An 18,459-nucleotide genomic window follows, 5' to 3' on the forward strand; every position below is an offset into this window, starting at 1 on the left:
AGGAGTAGGGTGGGGAAGGCAGAGTGATGGGGATGTGATAATATAGAGAGAGATGGGTGGAGGTGCAGGGTAAGTTGGTGAGAGTAAGGATGTTCAGGAGTAGGGTGGGGAAGGCAGAGTGATGGGGATGTGATAATATAGAAAGAGATGGGTGGAGGTGCAGGGTAAGTTGGTGAGAGTAAGGATGTTCAGGAGTAGGGTGGGGAAGGCAGAGTGATGGGGATGTGATAATATAGAGAGAGATGGGTGGAGGTGCAGGGTAAGTTGGTGAGAGTAAGGATGTTCAGGAGTAGGGTGGGGAAGGCAGAGTGATGGGGATGTGATAATATAGAGAGAGATGGGTGGAGGTGCAGGGTAAGTTGGTGAGAGTAAGGATGTTCAGGAGTAGGGTGGGGAAGGCAGAGTGATGGGGATGTGATAATATAGAGAGAGATGGGTGGAGGTGCAGGGTAAGTTGGTGAGAGTAAGGATGTTCAGGAGTAGGGTGGGGAAGGCAGAGTGATGGGGATGTGATAATATAGAGAGAGATGGGTGGAGGTGCAGGGTAAGTTGGTGAGAGCAAGGATGTTCAGGAGTAGGGTGGGGAAGGCAGAGTGATGGGGATGTGATAATATAGAGAGAGATGGGTGGAGGTGCAGGGTAAGTGGGTGAGAGTAAGGATGTTCAGGAGTAGGGTGGGGAAGGCAGAGTGATGGGGATGTGATAATATAGAGAGAGATGGGTGGAGGTGCAGGGTAAGTTGGTGAGAGTAAGGATGTTCAGGAGTAGGGTGGGGAAGGCAGGGTGATGGGGATGTGATAATATAGAGAGAGATGGGTGGAGGTGCAGGGTAAGTTGGTGAGAGTAAGGATGTTCAGGAGTAGGGTGGGGAAGGCAGAGTGATGGGGATGTGATAATATAGAGAGAGATGGGTGGAGGTGCAAGGTAAGTTGGTGAGAGGAAGGATGTTCAGGAGTAGGGTGGGGAAGGCAGAGTGATGGGGATGTGATAATATAGAGAGAGATGGGTGGAGGTGCAGGGTAAGTTGGTGAGAGTAAGGATGTTCAGGAGTAGGGTGGGGAAGGCAGAGTGATGGGGATGTGATAATATAGAGAGAGATGGGTGGAGGTGCAGGGTTAGTTGGTGAGAGTAAGGATGTTCAGGAGTAGGGTGGGGAAGGCAGAGTGATGGGGATGTGATAATATAGAGAGAGATGGGTGGAGGTGCAGGGTAAGTTGGTGAGAGTAAGGATGTTCAGGAGTAGGGTGGGGAAGGCAGAGTGATGGGGATGTGATAATCTAGAGAGAGATGGGTGGAGGTGCAGGGTAAGTTGGTGAGAGTAAGGATGTTCAGGAGTCGGGTGGGGAAGGCAGAGTGATGGGGATGTGATAATATAGAGAGAGATGGGTGGAGGTACAGGGTAAGTTGGTGAGAGTAAGGATGTTCAGGAGTAGGGTGGGGAAGGCAGAGTGATGGGGATGTGATAATATAGAGAGAGATGGGTGGAGGTGCAGGGTAAGTTGGTGAGAGTAAGGATGTTCAGGAGTAGGGTGGGGAAGGCAGAGTGATGGGGATGTGATAATATAGAGAGAGATGGGTGGAGGTGCAGGGTAAGTTGGTGAGAGTAAGGATGTTCAGGAGTAGGGTGGGGAAGGCAGAGTGATGGGGATGTGATAATATAGAGAGAGATGGGTGGAGGTGCAGGGTAAGTTGGTGAGAGTAAGGATGTTCAGGAGTAGGGTGGGGAAGGCAGAGTGATGGGGATGTGATAATACAGAGAGAGATGGGTGGAGGTGCAGGGTAAGTTGGTGAGAGTAAGGATGTTCAGGAGTAGGGTGGGGAAGGCAGAGTGATGGGGATGTGATAATATAGAGGGAGATGCGTGGAGGTGCAGGGTAAGTTGGTGAGAGTAAGGATGTTCAGGAGTAGGGTGGGGAAGGCAGAGTGATGGGGATGTGATAATATAGAGAGAGATGGGTGGAGGTGCAGGGTAAGTTGGTGAGAGTAAGGATGTTCAGGAGTAGGGTGGGGAAGGCAGAGTGATGGGGATGTGATAATATAGAGAGAGATGGGTGGAGGTGCAGGGTAAGTTGGTGAGAGTAAGGATGTTCAGGAGTAGGGTGGGGAAGGCAGAGTGATGGGGATGTGATAATATAGAGAGAGATGGGTGGAGGTGCAGGGTAAGTTGGTGAGAGTAAGGATGTTCAGGAGTAGGGTGGGGAAGGCAGAGTGATGGGGATGTGATGAGAGGCACAGCCTGATGAGGTTAAGTGAGGCTTTGCAGTAACGTTTTGTGATCTACTGAGATCATTGAAAGGTTTGTGTCACTGCAGGCTGGTCCTCCCGATGACATCCCTTCTTGAGCCCCACGGTGCAATGTGCACCCAGGCTGTGTTGGTCTCTTCCGCTCCTTGGAAGAGACGAGAACCTCCCTGCGGGCTGTGGCTCCCTCCATAATCATCTAGAGGGAGTTCTGGGAGAGCCTGGGTGCAGCCGAGCTCCTCTGTGCTGATGTCAGTGTTTGTAGAACCTCAATACTGTAGAACACAGAGCACAATGGGCAAAGTCAATGTGTGTCATCAAACCCGCTTCCCCCAATTCCCCAGAGTGAGGCCGCGACCCCCGACCCCGGACACACCGACCCGCCCCCGACCCTCCACCGACCTCAACCGACCCTCCACCGATCCTCCGCCGGCCCCACCCGATCCTCCGCCGACCCCAGCCCCGCCCGACCCTCCGGCGACCTGACCCGGCCCCGCCCGACCCTCCGCCGGCCCAACCCCGGCCCTGCCTGACCCTCCGCCGGCCCGACCCTGCCCCGGGCCCCGCCCGACCCTCTGCCGACCCTCCGCCAGCCCCGCCCGACCCTCCGCTGTCCCCGGCCTGGCCCCGCCCAACCCCGGCCCCGCCCGACCCTCCGCCGGCCCGACCCTCCGCCCGACCCTGCCCCGCCCAACCCTCTGCCGACCCTCCGCCGGCCCCGCCTGACCCTCCGCCAGCCCCGCCCGACCCTGCCCCGCCCAACCCTCTGCCGACCCTCCGCCGGCCCCGCCTGACCCTGCCCCAGCCCGGCCCCGCCCGACCCTCCGCCAGCCCCGCCCGACCCCGGCCCCGCCCGACCCTGCCCCGGCCGCGCCCGACCCTCCGCTGTCCCCGGCCCGACCCTGGCCCCGCCCAACCCTCCACCAGCCCGACCCTCCGCCCGACCCTGCCCCGGGCCCCGCCCGACCCTCTGCCGACCCTCTGCCGACCCTCTGCCGACCCTCTGCCGACCCTCTGCCGACCCTCCGCCAGCCCCGCCCGACCCTGCCCCGGCCCCGCCCGACCCTCCGCTGTCCCCGGCCCGACCCTGGCCCCGCCCAACCCCGGCCCTGCCCGACCCTCCACCGGCCCGACCCTCCGCCCGACCCTGCCCCGGGCCCCGCCCGACCCTCTGCCGACCCTCCGCCCGACCCTCCGCTGTCCCCGGCCCGACCCTGGCCCCGCCCAACCCCGGCCCTGCCCGACCCTCCACCGGCCCGACCCTCCACCCGACCCTGCCCCGGGCCCCGCCCAACCCTCTGCCGACCCTCCGCCGGCCCCGCCTGACCCTGCCCCAGCCTGGCCCCGCCCTACCCTCTGCCGACCCTGGACCCACCTGACCCTCTGCCGACCCCGGCCCCGAAACTCCCAACCCTCCCCCGACCCCGGCCGCACCCAACACCAACCCCACCCTGGCCCCCGCCCGACCCTCCCCCGACCCAGGCCCCCGCCCGACCCTCCCCCGACCCAGGCCCCCGCCCGACCCTCCACCAGCCCCAGCCCCGCCGACTGTTGCCGATGGGGAAAAGCGGGTGATTAATTTCCTGAAGTACTTTCAGTGATTGCTGTAATATCCCAGAGAGAAAAGTATATCAGATCCGGACTTTGATTCAGTTTGTTTCTCTCTCTGTTTCTTTTTAGGCTGAATGGCAATAAACTGGGAGATTCAGGAGTGAAACTACTGTCTGTGGCTCTGAGGAACCCGGACTGTAAAATACAGAAACTGCAGTAAGTACCAGACTGTGTGAGATTGTGTTTATAATAACTGGATGTCTGACACTGGACATTATTATTAGTATCAGTAATAGTGTTATTAATAAACTCTGGGGATTGACTCTGATTCCTGTTATTTCTCTCTCTGATCCCCAGGCTGGGTAATGTCGGTCTCACAGATTCTTGTGCCGAGGATCTCGCCTCCGCTCTCAGTACAAACCGCTCACTGACGGATCTGAACCTGAGTGATAATAAACTGGGAGATTCAGGAGTGAAACTACTGTCTGTGGCTCTGAGGAACCCGGACTGTAAAATACAGAAACTGGAGTAAGTACCAGACTGTGTGAGATTGTGTTTATAATAACTGGATGTCTGACACTGAACATTATTATTAGTATCAGTAATAGTGTTATTAATAAACTCTGGGGATTTACTCTGATTCCTGTTATTTCTCTCTCTGATCCCCAGTCTATGGAGAGTCGGTCTCACAGATTCTTGTGCCGAGGATCTCGCCTCCGCTCTCAGTACAAACCGCTCACTGACGGATCTGAACCTGAGTTGTAATAAACTGGGAGATTCAGGAGTGAAACTACTGTCTGCGGCTCTGAGGAACCCGGACTGTAAAATACAGACACTGGATTAAGTACCAGACTGTGTGAGATTGTGTTTATAATAACTGGATGTCTGACACTGAACATTATTATTAGTATCAGTAATAGTGTTATTAATAAACTCTGGGGATTGACTCTGATTCCTGTTATTTCTCTCTCTGATCCCCAGTCTATGGAGAGTCGGTCTCACAGATTCTTGTGCCGAGGATCTCGCCTCTGCTCTCAGTACAAACCGCTCACTGACGGATCTGAGCCTGAGTCATAATAAACTGGGAGATTCAGGAGTGAAACTACTGTCTGTGGCTCTGAGGAACCCGGACTGTAAAATACAGAGACTGGGGTAAGTACCAGACTGTGTGAGATTGTGTTTATAATAACTGGATGTCTGACACTGAACATTATTATTAGTATCAGTAATAGTGTTATTAATAAACTCTGGGGATTGACTCTGATTCCGGTTATTTCTCTCTCTGATCCCCAGGCTGGATGAAATCGGTCTCACAGATTCTTGTGCCGAGGATCTCGCCTCCGCTCTCAGTACAAACCGCTCACTGACGGATCTGAACCTGGGAGGAAACTCCTTCACAGACCGATCTGTCCCCGCTCTCCGCCGCCTCATACTGACCTGCAGGAGTCTGGAGCGGATCAGGTGAGTGTTTGTGTTAATGTTTAATGTAATAAATAAAATATCAATGGGATTCAGTCACTTTTCTGGGTAATATTTGTCTGTAATTATTATTGAAATATTACCCCCAGTCTCGCGGTTATTTACACTGTTGTTCAATCTGTTTATTTCCTGTTTAATCTTTAATCTGTTTCAGGCTGAGGGGGAATCAGTTCAGTTCATCCGGAAAAAAACAGCTGGAGTTACTGCGGGGAACAAGACCCGGACTGAGAGTGATTGTCTGAACAGTCCAAGTGATGACCTCACTGCTCCCATTGTGTGAACATTCCAAGTGTTGACCTCACTGCTCCCATTGTGTGACCATTCCAAGTGATGCTGTCACTGCTCCCATTGTGTGACCATTCCAAGTGATGACCTCACTGCTCCCATTGTGTGACCATTCCAAGTGATGACCTCACTGCTCCCATTGTGTGAACATTCCAAGTGATGACCTCACTGCTCCCATTGTGTGACCATTCCAAGTGATGACCTCACTGCTCTCATTGTGTGACCATTCCAAGTGATGACCTCACTGCTCCCATTGTGTGACCATTCCAAGTGATGACCTCACTGCTCGCATTGTGTGAACATTCCAAGTGTTGACCTCACTGCTCCCATTGTGTGACCAGTCCAAGTGATGCTGTCACTGCTCCCATTGTGTGAACATTCCAAGTGATGACCTCACTGCTCCCATTGTGTGACCATTCCAAGTGATGACCTCACTGCTCCCATTGTGTGACCATGCCAAGTGATGACCTCACTGCTCCCATTGTGTGAACATTCCAAGTGATGACCTCACTGCTCCCATTGTGTGACCATTCCAAGTGATGACCTCACTGCTCTCATTGTGTGACCATTCCAAGTGATGACCTCACTGCTCCCATTGTGTGACCATTCCAAGTGATGACCTCACTGCTCCCATTGTGTGAACATTCCAAGTGATGACCTCACTGCTCCCATTGTGTGACCATTCCAAGTGATGACCTCACTGCTCCCATTGTGTGACCATTCCAAGTGATGACCTCACTGCTCCCATTGTGTGACCATTCCAAGTGATGACCTCACTGCTCCCATTGTGTGACCATGCCAAGTGATGACCTCACTGCTCCCATTGTGTGACCATTCCAAGTGATGACCTCCCTGCTCCCATTGTGTGAACAGTTCAAGTGATGACCTCACTGCTCCCATTGTGTGACCATTCCAAGTGATGACCTCACTGCTCCCATTGTGTGAACAGTCCAAGTGATGACCTCACTGCTCCCATTGTGTGACCATTCCAAGTGATGACCTCACTGCTCTCATTGTGTGACCATTCCAAGTGATGACCTCACTGCTCCCATTGTGTGACCATTCCAAGTGATGACCTCACTGCTCGCATTGTGTGAACATTCCAAGTGTTGACCTCACTGCTCCCATTGTGTGACCAGTCCAAGTGATGCTGTCACTGCTCCCATTGTGTGAACATTCCAAGTGATGACCTCACTGCTCCCATTGTGTGACCATTCCAAGTGATGACCTCACTGCTCTCATTGTGTGACCATTCCAAGTGATGACCTCACTGCTCCCATTGTGTGACCATTCCAAGTGATGACCTCACTGCTCCCATTGTGTGAACATTCCAAGTGATGACCTCACTGCTCCCATTGTGTGACCATTCCAAGTGATGACCTCACTGCTCCCATTGTGTGACCATTCCAAGTGATGACCTCACTGCTCCCATTGTGTGACCATTCCAAGTGATGACCTCACTGCTCCCATTGTGTGACCATGCCAAGTGATGACCTCACTGCTCCCATTGTGTGACCATTCCAAGTGATGACCTCCCTGCTCCCATTGTGTGAACAGTTCAAGTGATGACCTCACTGCTCCCATTGTGTGACCATTCCAAGTGATGACCTCACTGCTCCCATTGTGTGAACAGTCCAAGTGATGACCTCACTGCTCCCATTGTGTGAACAGTCCAAGTGATGACCTCACTGCTCCCATTGTGTGAACAGTCCAAGTGATGACCTCACTGCTCCCATTGTGTGACCAGTCCGAGTGATGTCACTGCTCCCATTGTGTGACCATTCCAAGTGATGACCTCACTGCTCCCATTGTGTAACCATTCCAAGTGATGACCTCACTGCTCCCATTGTGTGACCATTCCAAGTGATGACCTCACTGCTCCCATTGTGTGACCATTCCAAGTGATGATCTCACTGCTCCCATTGTGTGACCATGCCAAGTGATGACCTCACTGCTCCCATTGTGTGAACATTCCAAGTGATGACCTCACTGCTCCCATTGTGTGACCATTCCAAGTGATGACCTCACTGCTCCCATTGTGTGACCATTCCAAGTGATGACCTCACTGCTCCCATTGTGTGACCATTCCAAGTGATGACCTCACTGCTCCCATTGTGTGAACAGTCCAAGTGATGACCTCACTGCTCCCATTGTGTGACCATTCCAAGTGATGATGTCACTGCTCCCATTGTGTGACCATTCCAAGTGATGACCTCACTGCTCCCATTGTGTGACCATTCCAAGTGATGACCTCACTGCTCCCATTGTGTGACCATGCCAAGTGATGACCTCACTGCTCCCATTGTGTGACCAGTCCAAGTGATGACCTCACTGCTCCCATTGTGTGACCATTCCAAGTGATTGTGGTAAACCACTTTTATCGTTCACTATCGTTACACTATAGTTATCACTGTTATATCGTTACTCTATGGTTATCACTGGTCACACTGTTGTATCACTATACGAGGTCGCCTCTTGTCACGCTGATATACCTGGGCTGACCACTGCTGACTCCGCCCATGACTCCACCTACCTGCCCAGGTATAAAGGTAGTCGACTGGCTGGCATTCCTCCTTGTATCCGATCACCCACGAGGGTGGGCTCTGTTATTTAGCCAATAAAAACCTATAGTTACTTTCCTAACTCGTCGCTTTTCATTGGCTGAATTGATACTTATATCAATTTTATTGGCTAAATTTTAAAATGTCGTTCCCTGAGCAGCAAAGCGAGCAGTCAAACGACCAGCCAGACGCCCAGCTACAACAGCCACAGCAGCCGTCAGACGCCGAGCTACAACAGCCACAGCAGCCGGCCTGGCTGCGAGCCCTCAGACCACCGTACCTGGATCTAAACCCACAGGCTGCAAACTCAGCCCTCGACTTCGAACACTGGCTGAGCTGTTTCGAGTCCTACCTGGGAGAATCCGGCGTGCCTCAGAGATCCAAGCTAAGAGTTCTGACCGCCCAAGTGAGCCCTAAAGTATTCGCACTCATCCGGGACCTTAAAACATACGAGGACACCATCAACCGGCTGAAACGACAGTACCTGAGCCTGGTAAATTCCATGTATGCCAGACACCTCCTAAGATCCCACCCGCAACAGCCAGGAGAGACCGTGGATGAATTTTTACAGGTGCTGCAAGCACTCGGCAGAGACTGTAACTTTAAAGCGGTAACGGCGGCAGAAAATACTGAAGACCATGTCCGTGATGCCTTCGTGAAAGGCCTGCGGTCCGACTACTCACGGCAAAGACTACTGGAAGCAAACGACCTCGACCTGGACAAAGCTGCAGCCCTCGCTCGCTCCCTAGAAGTGGCCCATCGGGACCTCGAGGCATACTCAAGGTACTGTAACCTGCGACCCTGGGACTCGGGACCGACCCCAATACCCCCCGCAGCACACCCCCCCCCCCCCCACCCCGGGACCTACCTCAGTGTCGGCGTCCCGGAGCCGATCGGGACCGCCACCCCCGGTACCGGCTGCGACCTCTGACCCCCGCGATCGGGCCGCCGGCTGCTTCTTCTGCGGCCAGGCGAAACACCCGAGGGCGCGCTGCCCAGCCAGGAACTCTACCTGCTCAAACTGCATGAAGAAAGGCCACTTCGCCAAGGCCTGCAGAGGTGGATCATCAGAGGCCAGCAGTGCCTCATGCGAGCTGTGGGGGCGGCCATCTTCCATCAAGGCCACAGAGGCCAGCATCCCCACACGTGAGTCATGGGGGTGGCCATCTTTGATCCAGGCAACCGACACCAGCAGTGCCTCATGTGAGTTATGGGGGCAGCCATCTTCTCCGCCATTTTGTCCAACCTCATAGAGTCATAGAGTTTTACAGCACAGAAAGAGGCCCTTCGGCCCATCGTGTCTGCGCCGCCCATCCATCCCTGTCCAGTCTAATCCCATTTTCCAGCATTTGGTCCATAGCCTTGTATGCAATGGCATTTCAAGTGCTCATCCAAATGCTTCTTGAATGTTGTGAGGGTTCCTGCCTCCACCACCCTTTCAGGCATTGAGTTCCACATTCCAACCACCCTCTGGGTGAAAAAGTTCCTCCTCAAATCCCCTCTAAATCTCCTGCCCCTTACCCTGAATCTATGCCCCCTTGTTATTGACCCCCCCACTAAGGGGAAAAGTTCCTCTTTATCTACCCTATCTATGCCCCTCATTATTTTGTACACCTCAATCAGGTCCCCCCTCAGCCTTCTCTGCTCCAAGGAAAACAACTCCAGCCTGTCCAGCCTCTCTTCATAGCTGAGGCGCTCCATCCCAGGTAACATCCTGGTGAATCTTCTCTGCACCCTCTCCAAAGCAATCACATCCTTCCTATAGTGAGGCGACCAGAACTGCACACAGTACTCCAGCTGTGGCCTCACCAGCGTTTTGTACAGCTCCATCATAACCTCCCTGCTCTTATATTCTATGCCTTGGCTAATGAAGGCAAGTATCCCATATGCCTTTTTAACCACCTTATCTACCTGCTCCGCTGCCTTCAGGGATCTATGTACATGTACACCAAGGTCCCTCTGACCCTCTGTACTTCCTAGGGTCCTACCACTCATTGTGTATTCCCTTGCCTTATTTGTCCGTCCAAAATGCATCACCTCGCACTTTTCAGGGTTAAATTCCATTTGCCACTTCTCCGCCCATCTGACCAACCCGTTTATATCGTCCTGTAGCCGGAGGCTTTCCTCCTCGCAATTTACCACCCCACCAATTTTCGTGTCATCTGCGAACTTACTAATCATACCTTTTACATTTTCATCCAAATCATTTATGTAGATCACAAACAATAAGGGACCCAGCACCGATCCCTGAGGTACCCCACTGGACACAGGCTTCCAGTCACAAAAGCAACCTTCGACCATCACCCTCTGCCTCCTGCCACTCAGCCAGTTTAGGATCCAACGCGCCAAGGCACCCTGGATCCCATGGGCTCTTACCTTCTTGACCAGTCTCCTATGCGGGACTTTGTCAAAAGCTTTACTGAAGTCCATGTAAACCACATCCACAGCATTTCCCTCATCCACCCCACTAGTCACCCCCTCGAAAAATTCGATCAGATTTGTTAGACATGATTTACCCTTGACAAAGCCATGCTGACTGTCCCCGATTAATCCTTGCCTCTCCAAGTGGAGATTAATTTTGTCCCTCAGAATTTTTTCCAATAATTTCCCCACCACAGATGTTAGACTCACTGGCCTGTAATTCCCTGGTTTATCCCTGCTACCCTTCTTGAATAATGGTACTACGTTAGCTGTTCTCCAGTCCTCTGGTACATCCCCTGTGGCCAGAGAGGTTCTGAAAATTTGTGTCAGAGCCCCTGCAATCTCCTCCCTTGCCTCCCACAGCAGCCTGGGATACATCTCGTCCGGGCCCGGGGATTTATCCACTTTTTGGCCCGCTAAAACCGCTAGCACCTCCTCCCTCTCGATGCTAATATGTTCAAGTATGTCACAGTCCCCTTGCCCGATTTCTATGTCTGCATCGTCTTTCTCCATAGTGAACACAGATGCAAAAAATTCAGTTAAAACCCCGCCTACATCCTCTGGCTCTGCACACAGATTGCCACTTTGGTCCCTAATGGGCCCTACCCTTTCCCTGGTTATCCTCTTGCCCTTAATATACTTATAAAACATCTTAGGATTTTCCTTTATTTTGCTCGCCAGTGTTATTTCATGGCCCCTCCTCGCCCTCCTAATTTCTTTTTTAAGTATGCCCCTGCACTTTTTATACTCCTGTAGGGCTTCTTCTGTCTTTAGTCTTTTGTAACTGCCAAAAGCCCCCCTTTTATTTCTAATGCATTTTTGTATATCCCTTGTCATCCAAGGTTCCCTTTGCTTGTTGGTCCCACCCTTGACCTTGACAGGAACATGTTGGCGTTGTACTCTCTCTATTTCCCTTCTGAAAGTCTCCCACTGTTTTGATGTGGATTTTCCTATAAGTAGCTGCTCCCAGTCCACTTTGGCCAGATCCTGCCTTATCATATTAAAATCGGCCTTCCCCCAATTTAGAACCCTTATTTCCGGGCCGTCTTTGTCTTTTTCCATGACCACCTTAAATCTCACCGAATTATGGTCACTGTCGCCAAAATGCTCTCCTACTGACACTTCCACCACTTGCCCGGCTACATTCCCCAGAATTAGGTCCAGTACCGCCCCCTCTCTTGTAGGACTTTCTACATGTTGGCTCAAAAAGCTCTCCTGGATGCACTTTAAGAATTCTGCACCCTCTAAGCCTTTCACACTCTGACTGTCCCAATTTATATTGGGGAAGTTGAAATCCCCCACTATTATTACCCTATTATTTTCGCACTTCTCTGAGATTTGCCTACATATCTGTTCCTCTATCTCCCCCTGACTGTTTGGGGGCCTATAGTACACTGCCAGCAAAGTGCTTGCCCCCTTTTTGTTTTTAAGTTCTACCCATATGGCCTCATTAGAGGAACCCGCTAATATATCATCCCTCCTTACAGCAGTAATTGACTCCTTAATTAATATTGCAACACCCCCTCCCCTTTTACACCCCCCTCTGTCTCGCCTGAAGATTCTATACCCCGGAATATTGAGCTGCCAGTCCTGACCCTCCCTCAACCATGTCTCCGTGATAGCAACAATATCGTACTCCCATGTGTTCAACAACAACTTCAGTTCATCCACCTTATTTGCAAGACTCCTTGCATTAAAATAAATGCCTTCCAGCCCTGCCATATTCTCTTTTGCCTTCACATATTTGCTCTGCCTTCCCAGCTGACTTGTTTTTCCCTCTGTATTTGGCTGTAAATCACCCCCTACTATAGCTCCACTCTGTACCCCAACCCCCTGCCAAGTTAGTTTAAACCCTCCCCAGCAGTGCTAGCAAACCTCCCCGCAAGGATATTGGTGCCCCTCTGGTTCAGGTGTAAACCGTCCGACTTGTACAAGTCCCACCTTTCCCAGAAGCAGACCCAGTGATCCAGGAAACTAAAGCCCTCCCCGCTGCACCATCCCTTTAGCCACGCATTCATCTGTTCTATCTTCCTATTCCTATACTTACTAGCACGTGGCACCGGGAGTAATCCAGAGATTACAACCTTTGAGGTCCTGCTCCTTAATCCTTCACCTAGCTCCCTAAATTCTTGCTGCAGGACCTCATCCCTCTTTTTACCTATGTCGTTGGTACCAATGTGGACCACGACCACTGGCTGTTCTCCCTCCCCCTCCAGAATGCCCTGCAGCCGCTCAGTGACATCCTTGACCCTGGCACCAGGGAGGCAACAAACCACCCTGGATTCACGTCTACGGCCACAGAAACGCCTATCTGTTCCCCTTACTATAGAATCCCCTACCACTATTGCTCTCCCACTCTTTTTCCCCCCTTCCTGGGCAGCAGGAGCACCCCCAGTGCCAGGAAGTTGGCCGCTGCTGCCTTCCCCTGGTGAGTCATCCCCCTCAACAGTATCCAAAGCCGTATACTTTATTGAAAGGGGGATGTCCGCAGGGGTTCCCCGCACTACCTGCCTGCCTTTGTTGCTCCGCCTGATGGTCACCCCCTGTGCTGCCCTACCCTGAGGCGTGCACAACTCGCTAAACGTGTTATCCACGAGCCTTTCAGCATCGCGCATGCTCCAAAATTCATCCACCCGCAGCTCGAGCGCCGCAATGCGGTCTACAAGTAGCTGCAGCTGGATGCATTTCCCGCACACATGGTCATCAGGGACACTGGCAGCATCCCTGACTTCCCACATGGAGCAGGAGGAGCAGAGCACGGGTCTGAACTCTCCTGCCATGACTTACCCCTTTAATTACTTAAAAAATTTATTCAATACCCCAGTTACAGGTATGCTCTAGGGCGCTTTATTTACCAACTATCCCCACTACACCACAGAAATTTAACACCACAGAATTCAAGCTTGTATTGAAAAAAGAGAAATACTCACCAACCAATCACCTACCTGCTCCCTGGTGACGTCACACACTGATTACTTTTTACCTCTCTCCCCGCTGCTGAGTTGGTCGGTGCCTCGCCTCTCTCCGGTTTTTATACCGGGCTCCGACTCACTGCTCCCGACTGGTCTCGGGCCTCGCTGGTCGCCGGGTTTTATACCGGGCTCCGACTCACTGCTCCCGCTGGTCCCGACTGGTCTCGGGCCTCGCTGGTCGCCGGGTTTTATACCGGGCTCCGACTCACTGCTCCCGCTGGTCCCGACTGGTCTCGGGCCTCGCTGGTCGCCGGGTTTTCTCCCGAGCTCCTCCTCGCTGCTCCCGCTGGTCCCGACTGGTCTCGGGCCTCGCCTCTCTCCGGTTTTTATACCGGTCTCACCACACTGCTCCCGCTGGTCCCGACTGGTCTCGGGCCTCGCTGGTCGCCGGGTTTTCTCCCGAGCTCCTCCTCGCTGGTCCCGACTGGTCTCGGGCCTCGCCTCTCTCCGGTTTTTATACCGGTCTCACCACACTGCTCCCGACTGGTCTCGGGCCTCGCTGGTCGCCGGGTTTTCTCCCGAGCTCCTCCTCGCTGCTCCCGCTGGTCCCGACTGGTCTCGGGCCTCGCCTCTCTCCGGTTTTTATACCGGGCTCCGACTCACTGCTCCCGCTGGTCCCGACTGGTCTCGGGCCTCGCTGGTCGCCGGGTTTTCTCCCGAGCTCCTCCTCGCTGCTCCCGCTGGTCCCGACTGGTCTCGGGCCTCGCCTCTCTCCGGTTTTTATACCGGTCTCACCACACTGCTCCCGCTGGTCCCGACTGGTCTCGGGCCTCGCTGGTCGCCGGGTTTTCTCCCGAGCTCCTCCTCGCTGGTCCCGACTGGTCTCGGGCCTCGCCTCTCTCCGGTTTTTATACCGGTCTCACCACACTGCTCCCGACTGGTCTCGGGCCTCGCTGGTCGCCGGGTTTTCTCCCGAGCTCCTCCTCGCTGCTCCCGCTGGTCCCGACTGGTCTCGGGCCTCGCCTCTCTCCGGTTTTTATACCGGTCTCACCACACTGCTCCCGACTGGTCTCGGGCCTCGCTGGTCGCCGGGTTTTCTCCCGAGCTCCTCCTCGCTGCTCCCGCTGGTCCCGACTGGTCTCGGGCCTCGCCTCTCTCCGGTTTTTATACCGGTCTCACCACTCTGCTCCCGACTGGTCTCGGGCCTCGCTGGTCGCCGGGTTTTCTCCCGAGCTCCTCCTCGCTGCTCCCGCTGGTCCCGACTGGTCTCGGGCCTCGCCTCTCTCCGGTTTTTATACCGGTCTCACACTGCTCCCGACTGGTCTCGGGCCTCGCTGGTCGCCGGGTTTCCTGCCGAGCTCCTCCTCGCTGCTCCCGCTGGTCCCGACTGGTCTCGGGCCTCGCCTCTCTCCGGTTTTTATACCGGTCTCACCACACTGCTCCCGCTGGTCCCGACTGGTCTCGGGCCTCGCTGGTCGCCGGGTTTTCTCCCGAGCTCCTCCTCGCTGCTCCCGCTGGTCCCGACTCGTGGGAGACGCCATTTTACCCACCACCCCCGACCGCCACCGTGCCTCTAGACCCGACTACCGCCTCAACCGCAGACTACAACAACACGCTCAGCTATACACTAGCCTCCGTCACACTGGACCAGGCCCGCCCGCATCACCTGTCCAAGTCGATGATGGACATCAAAGTAAACGGCCACGCCACGACCTGCCTGTTCGACAGCGGAAGCACGGAGAGCTTCATCCACCCAGACACGGTGAGCCACTACTCCCTCCCTGTCCTGCCAACGCGCAACCGGATCTCGATGGCATCGAGGTCACACGCCACAGACATCAGCGGCTACTGTGTTGTGACCCTGTCGGTTAAGGGTACGGAGTATAAAAATTTTAAACTCCTCGTCCTGCCCCAGCTATGCGCTGCCGTCCTACTAGGCCTAGACTTCCAATCCCACCTCCAAAGCGTTACGCTAGCATACGGCGGACCCCTCCCCCCACTCACAGTCGACAACCAGCAGATTTTAAACCGCCCACCGCGTAACACCTGCGGCCTATCCACCCTCAAGGTCCCGCCACCTTCCCTGTTCGCTAACCTCACCCCCGACTGCAAACCCGTCGCTACCAAGAGCAGGCGGTACAGCGCCGGGGACAGAGCTTTCATTAGCTCTGAGGTGCAGCGTCTCCTGAAGGAGGGCATCATCGAGGGGAGCACCAGCCCCTGGCGTGCCCAGGTCATGGTCGTTAAGACCGGCAATAAAAACCGCCTGGTCATCGACTACAGCCAGACCATAAACAGGTACACCCAGCTGGACGCATACCCCCTTCCCCACATATCTGATATGGTCAATCAGATTGCGCAGTACCGGGTATTCTCCACCATCGACCTTAAGTCGGCCTATCACCAACTCCCTATCCGCCCTGAGGACCGCCAGTATACAGCCTTCGAGGCGAACGGCCGCCTCTACCACTTCCTTAGGGTTCCCTTCGGCGTCACCAACGGGGTTTCGGTCTTCCAAAGGGAGATGGACCGGATGGTTGACCAGAACGGGCTGCACGCCACGTTCCCCTATCTAGATAACGTCACCATCTGCGGCCGCGACCGGCAGGACCACGATGTTAATCTGGAGAGATTCCTCCGTACGGCCCAACCTCACCTACAATAAGGATAAATGTGTGTTTAACACCTCGCGCCTTGCCATCCTCGGCTGTGTAGTAGAGAACGGAGTCATCGGCCCCGACCCCGAAAGAATGCGCCCCCTCATGGAGCTACCCCTCCCCCACTGTCCAAAGGCACTGAAGAGAAACCTGGGGCTCTTCGCCTACTATGCCCAATGGGTGCCCAATTATGCGGACAAAGCCAGACCCCTCATGAAGTCCACATCCTTCCCCCTTACGGAGGAAGCGTGTGCAGCCTTCTCCCTCATTAAGGGAGACATTGCCAAGGCCACAATGCACGCAGTGGATGAGTCCATCCCCTTCCAAGTCGAGAGCGATGCATCCGACTTCGCCCTAGCCGCCACCCTTAACCAGGAGGGGAGACCGGTGGCCTTCTTCTCAAGGACCCTACAGGGCCCTGAGATCCGACACTCGTCGGTCGAGAAGGAGGCCCAGGCGATTGTGGAGGCGGTACGACGCTGGAGGCACTACCTGGCAGGCAAACGATTTACCCTCCTCACCGACCAACGTTCGGTCGCTTTTATGTTTAATAACAAGCTGAGGGGCAAAATCAAGAATGACAAGATCTTGAGGTGGAAAATCGAGCTCTCCACCTATGATTATGATATCTTGTACCGGCCAGGTAAGCGGAACGAACCCCCCGATGCTCTGTCACGAATTACATGCGCCAGCGCGCAAAGTGATAGACTTCAGACCCTCCACAACGACCTCTGCCACCCCGGGGTCACCAGACTTTACCACTTCATTAAGGCCCGCAACCTGCCCTACTCCATCGAGGAGGTCAGGACCATGACCAGGAACTGCCAGACCTGTGCCGAGTGCAAACCGCACTTCTTTAGGCCGGACAGAGCAAGCCTGATCAAGGCCACCCGCCCCTTCGAGCGCCTGAGCATCGACTTTAAGGGGCCCCTCCCGTCCTCTGACCGTAATGTGTACTTCCTCAACATTGTTGATGAGTACTCCCGTTTCCCCTTTGCCTTCCCCTGCCCAGACATGACCAGTACCATGGTCATTAAATGCCTGAACGACCTCTTCGCCTTGTTCGGGTTCCCAAACTATATACATAGTGACCGGGGCTCCTCCTTCATGAGCGAGGAACTCCGTCAGTTCCTACTAGCGAGAGGTATTGCTGCAAGCAGGACCACCAGCTACAACCCCCGAGGGAACGGCCAGGTGGAAAGAGAGAACGCGACGGTATGGAAGGCCGTCCTCTTAGCCTTAAAGTCTAAGGGCCTCCCAACCTCCCGCTGGCAGGAAGTCCTCCCGGCAGCGCTGCATTCCACCCGGTCACTACTTTGCACTGCCATCAACGCCACCCCCCATGAACGAATGTTTGTTTTCCCCAGGAAGTCGACTACGGGAACCACGCTACCAACCTGGCTGACCTCTCCGGGGCCCGTCTTGCTGCGAAAGCATGTGAGGGCCCATAAAACGGACCCCCTGGTCGAGAGGGTGGACCTCCTGCACGCCAACCCCCAGTACGCCTATGTGGCATACCCAGACAGGCGGGAGGACACAGTCTCCTTACGAGACCTCGCACCCTCGGGCACTCCGGAGACACCACCACCACCCCCCCCCAATTCCAGCCAAGGTAGACGGCATGCCGGAACCCCACGAGCCTTCGCCGACCACGCAGACACCAGCATTAACACCGGATAATGCAACACCGCCGCTGCGACGATCAGAAAGGCTTACGAGGCCTCCGGACAGACTGACATACCAGAACTGGTAGTACACTTCACCCCGCCGGACTCAAATCTAAACAAGGGGTGAATGTGGTAAACCACTTTTATCGTTCACTATCGTTACATTATAGTTATCACTGTTATATCGTTACTCTATGGTTATCACTGTTCACACTGTTGTATCACTATACAAGGTCGCCTCTTGTCACGCTGATATACCTGGGCTGACCACTGCTGACTCCGCCCATGACTCCACCTACCTGCCCAGGTATAAAGGTAGTCGACTGGCTGGCATTCCTCCTTGTATTCGATCACCCACGAGGGTGGGCTCTGTTATTTAGCCAATAAAAACCTATAGTTACTTTCCTAACTCGTCGCTTTTCATTGGATGAATTGATAGTTACATCAGTGATGACCTCACTGCTCCCATTGTGTGACCAGTCCAAGTGATGACCTCACTGCGCCCATTGTGTGACCATTCCAAGTGATGACCTCACTGCTCCCATTGTGACCATTCCAAGTGATGACGTCACTGCTCCCATTGTGTGACCATTCCAAGTGATGACCTCACTGCTCCCATTGTGTGACCATTCCAAGTGATGACCTCACTGTTCCCATTGTGTGACCATTCCAAGTGATGACCTCA

At 54.2% G+C, this 18,459-nt stretch overlaps 3 protein-coding genes across 3 annotated transcripts in view; all 3 read left to right on the plus strand.

The window, feature by feature from the left end:
- LOC147096586 (NACHT, LRR and PYD domains-containing protein 3-like) overlaps positions 1-4,636 on the plus strand; it is a 193,048-nt gene extending 188,412 nt beyond the window's left edge. Inside the window, exons 10-12 of the mRNA XM_085973844.1 lie at positions 3,922-4,008; positions 4,150-4,320; positions 4,462-4,636. Of these exons, the coding sequence (XP_085829970.1) occupies positions 3,922-4,008; positions 4,150-4,320; positions 4,462-4,636 (433 nt within the window). The remainder of the gene's footprint in view (positions 1-3,921; positions 4,009-4,149; positions 4,321-4,461) is intronic.
- Positions 4,637-4,673: 37 nt separating this feature from the next.
- LOC147096587 (NACHT, LRR and PYD domains-containing protein 3-like) lies at positions 4,674-8,199 on the plus strand. The gene is made up of 4 exons (XM_085973846.1): positions 4,674-4,699; positions 4,774-4,944; positions 5,086-5,253; positions 5,426-8,199. The coding sequence occupies exons 1-4, from the start codon at positions 4,674-4,676 to the stop codon at positions 5,511-5,513; spliced, it is 453 nt and encodes a 150-aa protein (XP_085829972.1). The 3' UTR covers positions 5,514-8,199.
- Positions 8,200-8,259: 60 nt separating this feature from the next.
- On the plus strand, positions 8,260-18,183 carry LOC147096588 (uncharacterized). The gene is made up of 2 exons (XM_085975387.1): positions 8,260-8,900; positions 17,475-18,183. Exons 1-2 carry the CDS (start codon positions 8,260-8,262, stop codon positions 17,785-17,787), a joined length of 954 nt encoding a protein of 317 aa, XP_085831513.1. The 3' UTR covers positions 17,788-18,183.
- Positions 18,184-18,459: the final 276 nt, after the last annotated feature.

This window comes from Somniosus microcephalus, unplaced genomic scaffold, assembly GCF_052327205.1.
Source record: "Somniosus microcephalus isolate GS21.2 unplaced genomic scaffold, FLI_Smic_1.0 unresolved_chr1, whole genome shotgun sequence".
NCBI lineage: Eukaryota > Metazoa > Chordata > Chondrichthyes > Squaliformes > Somniosidae > Somniosus > Somniosus microcephalus.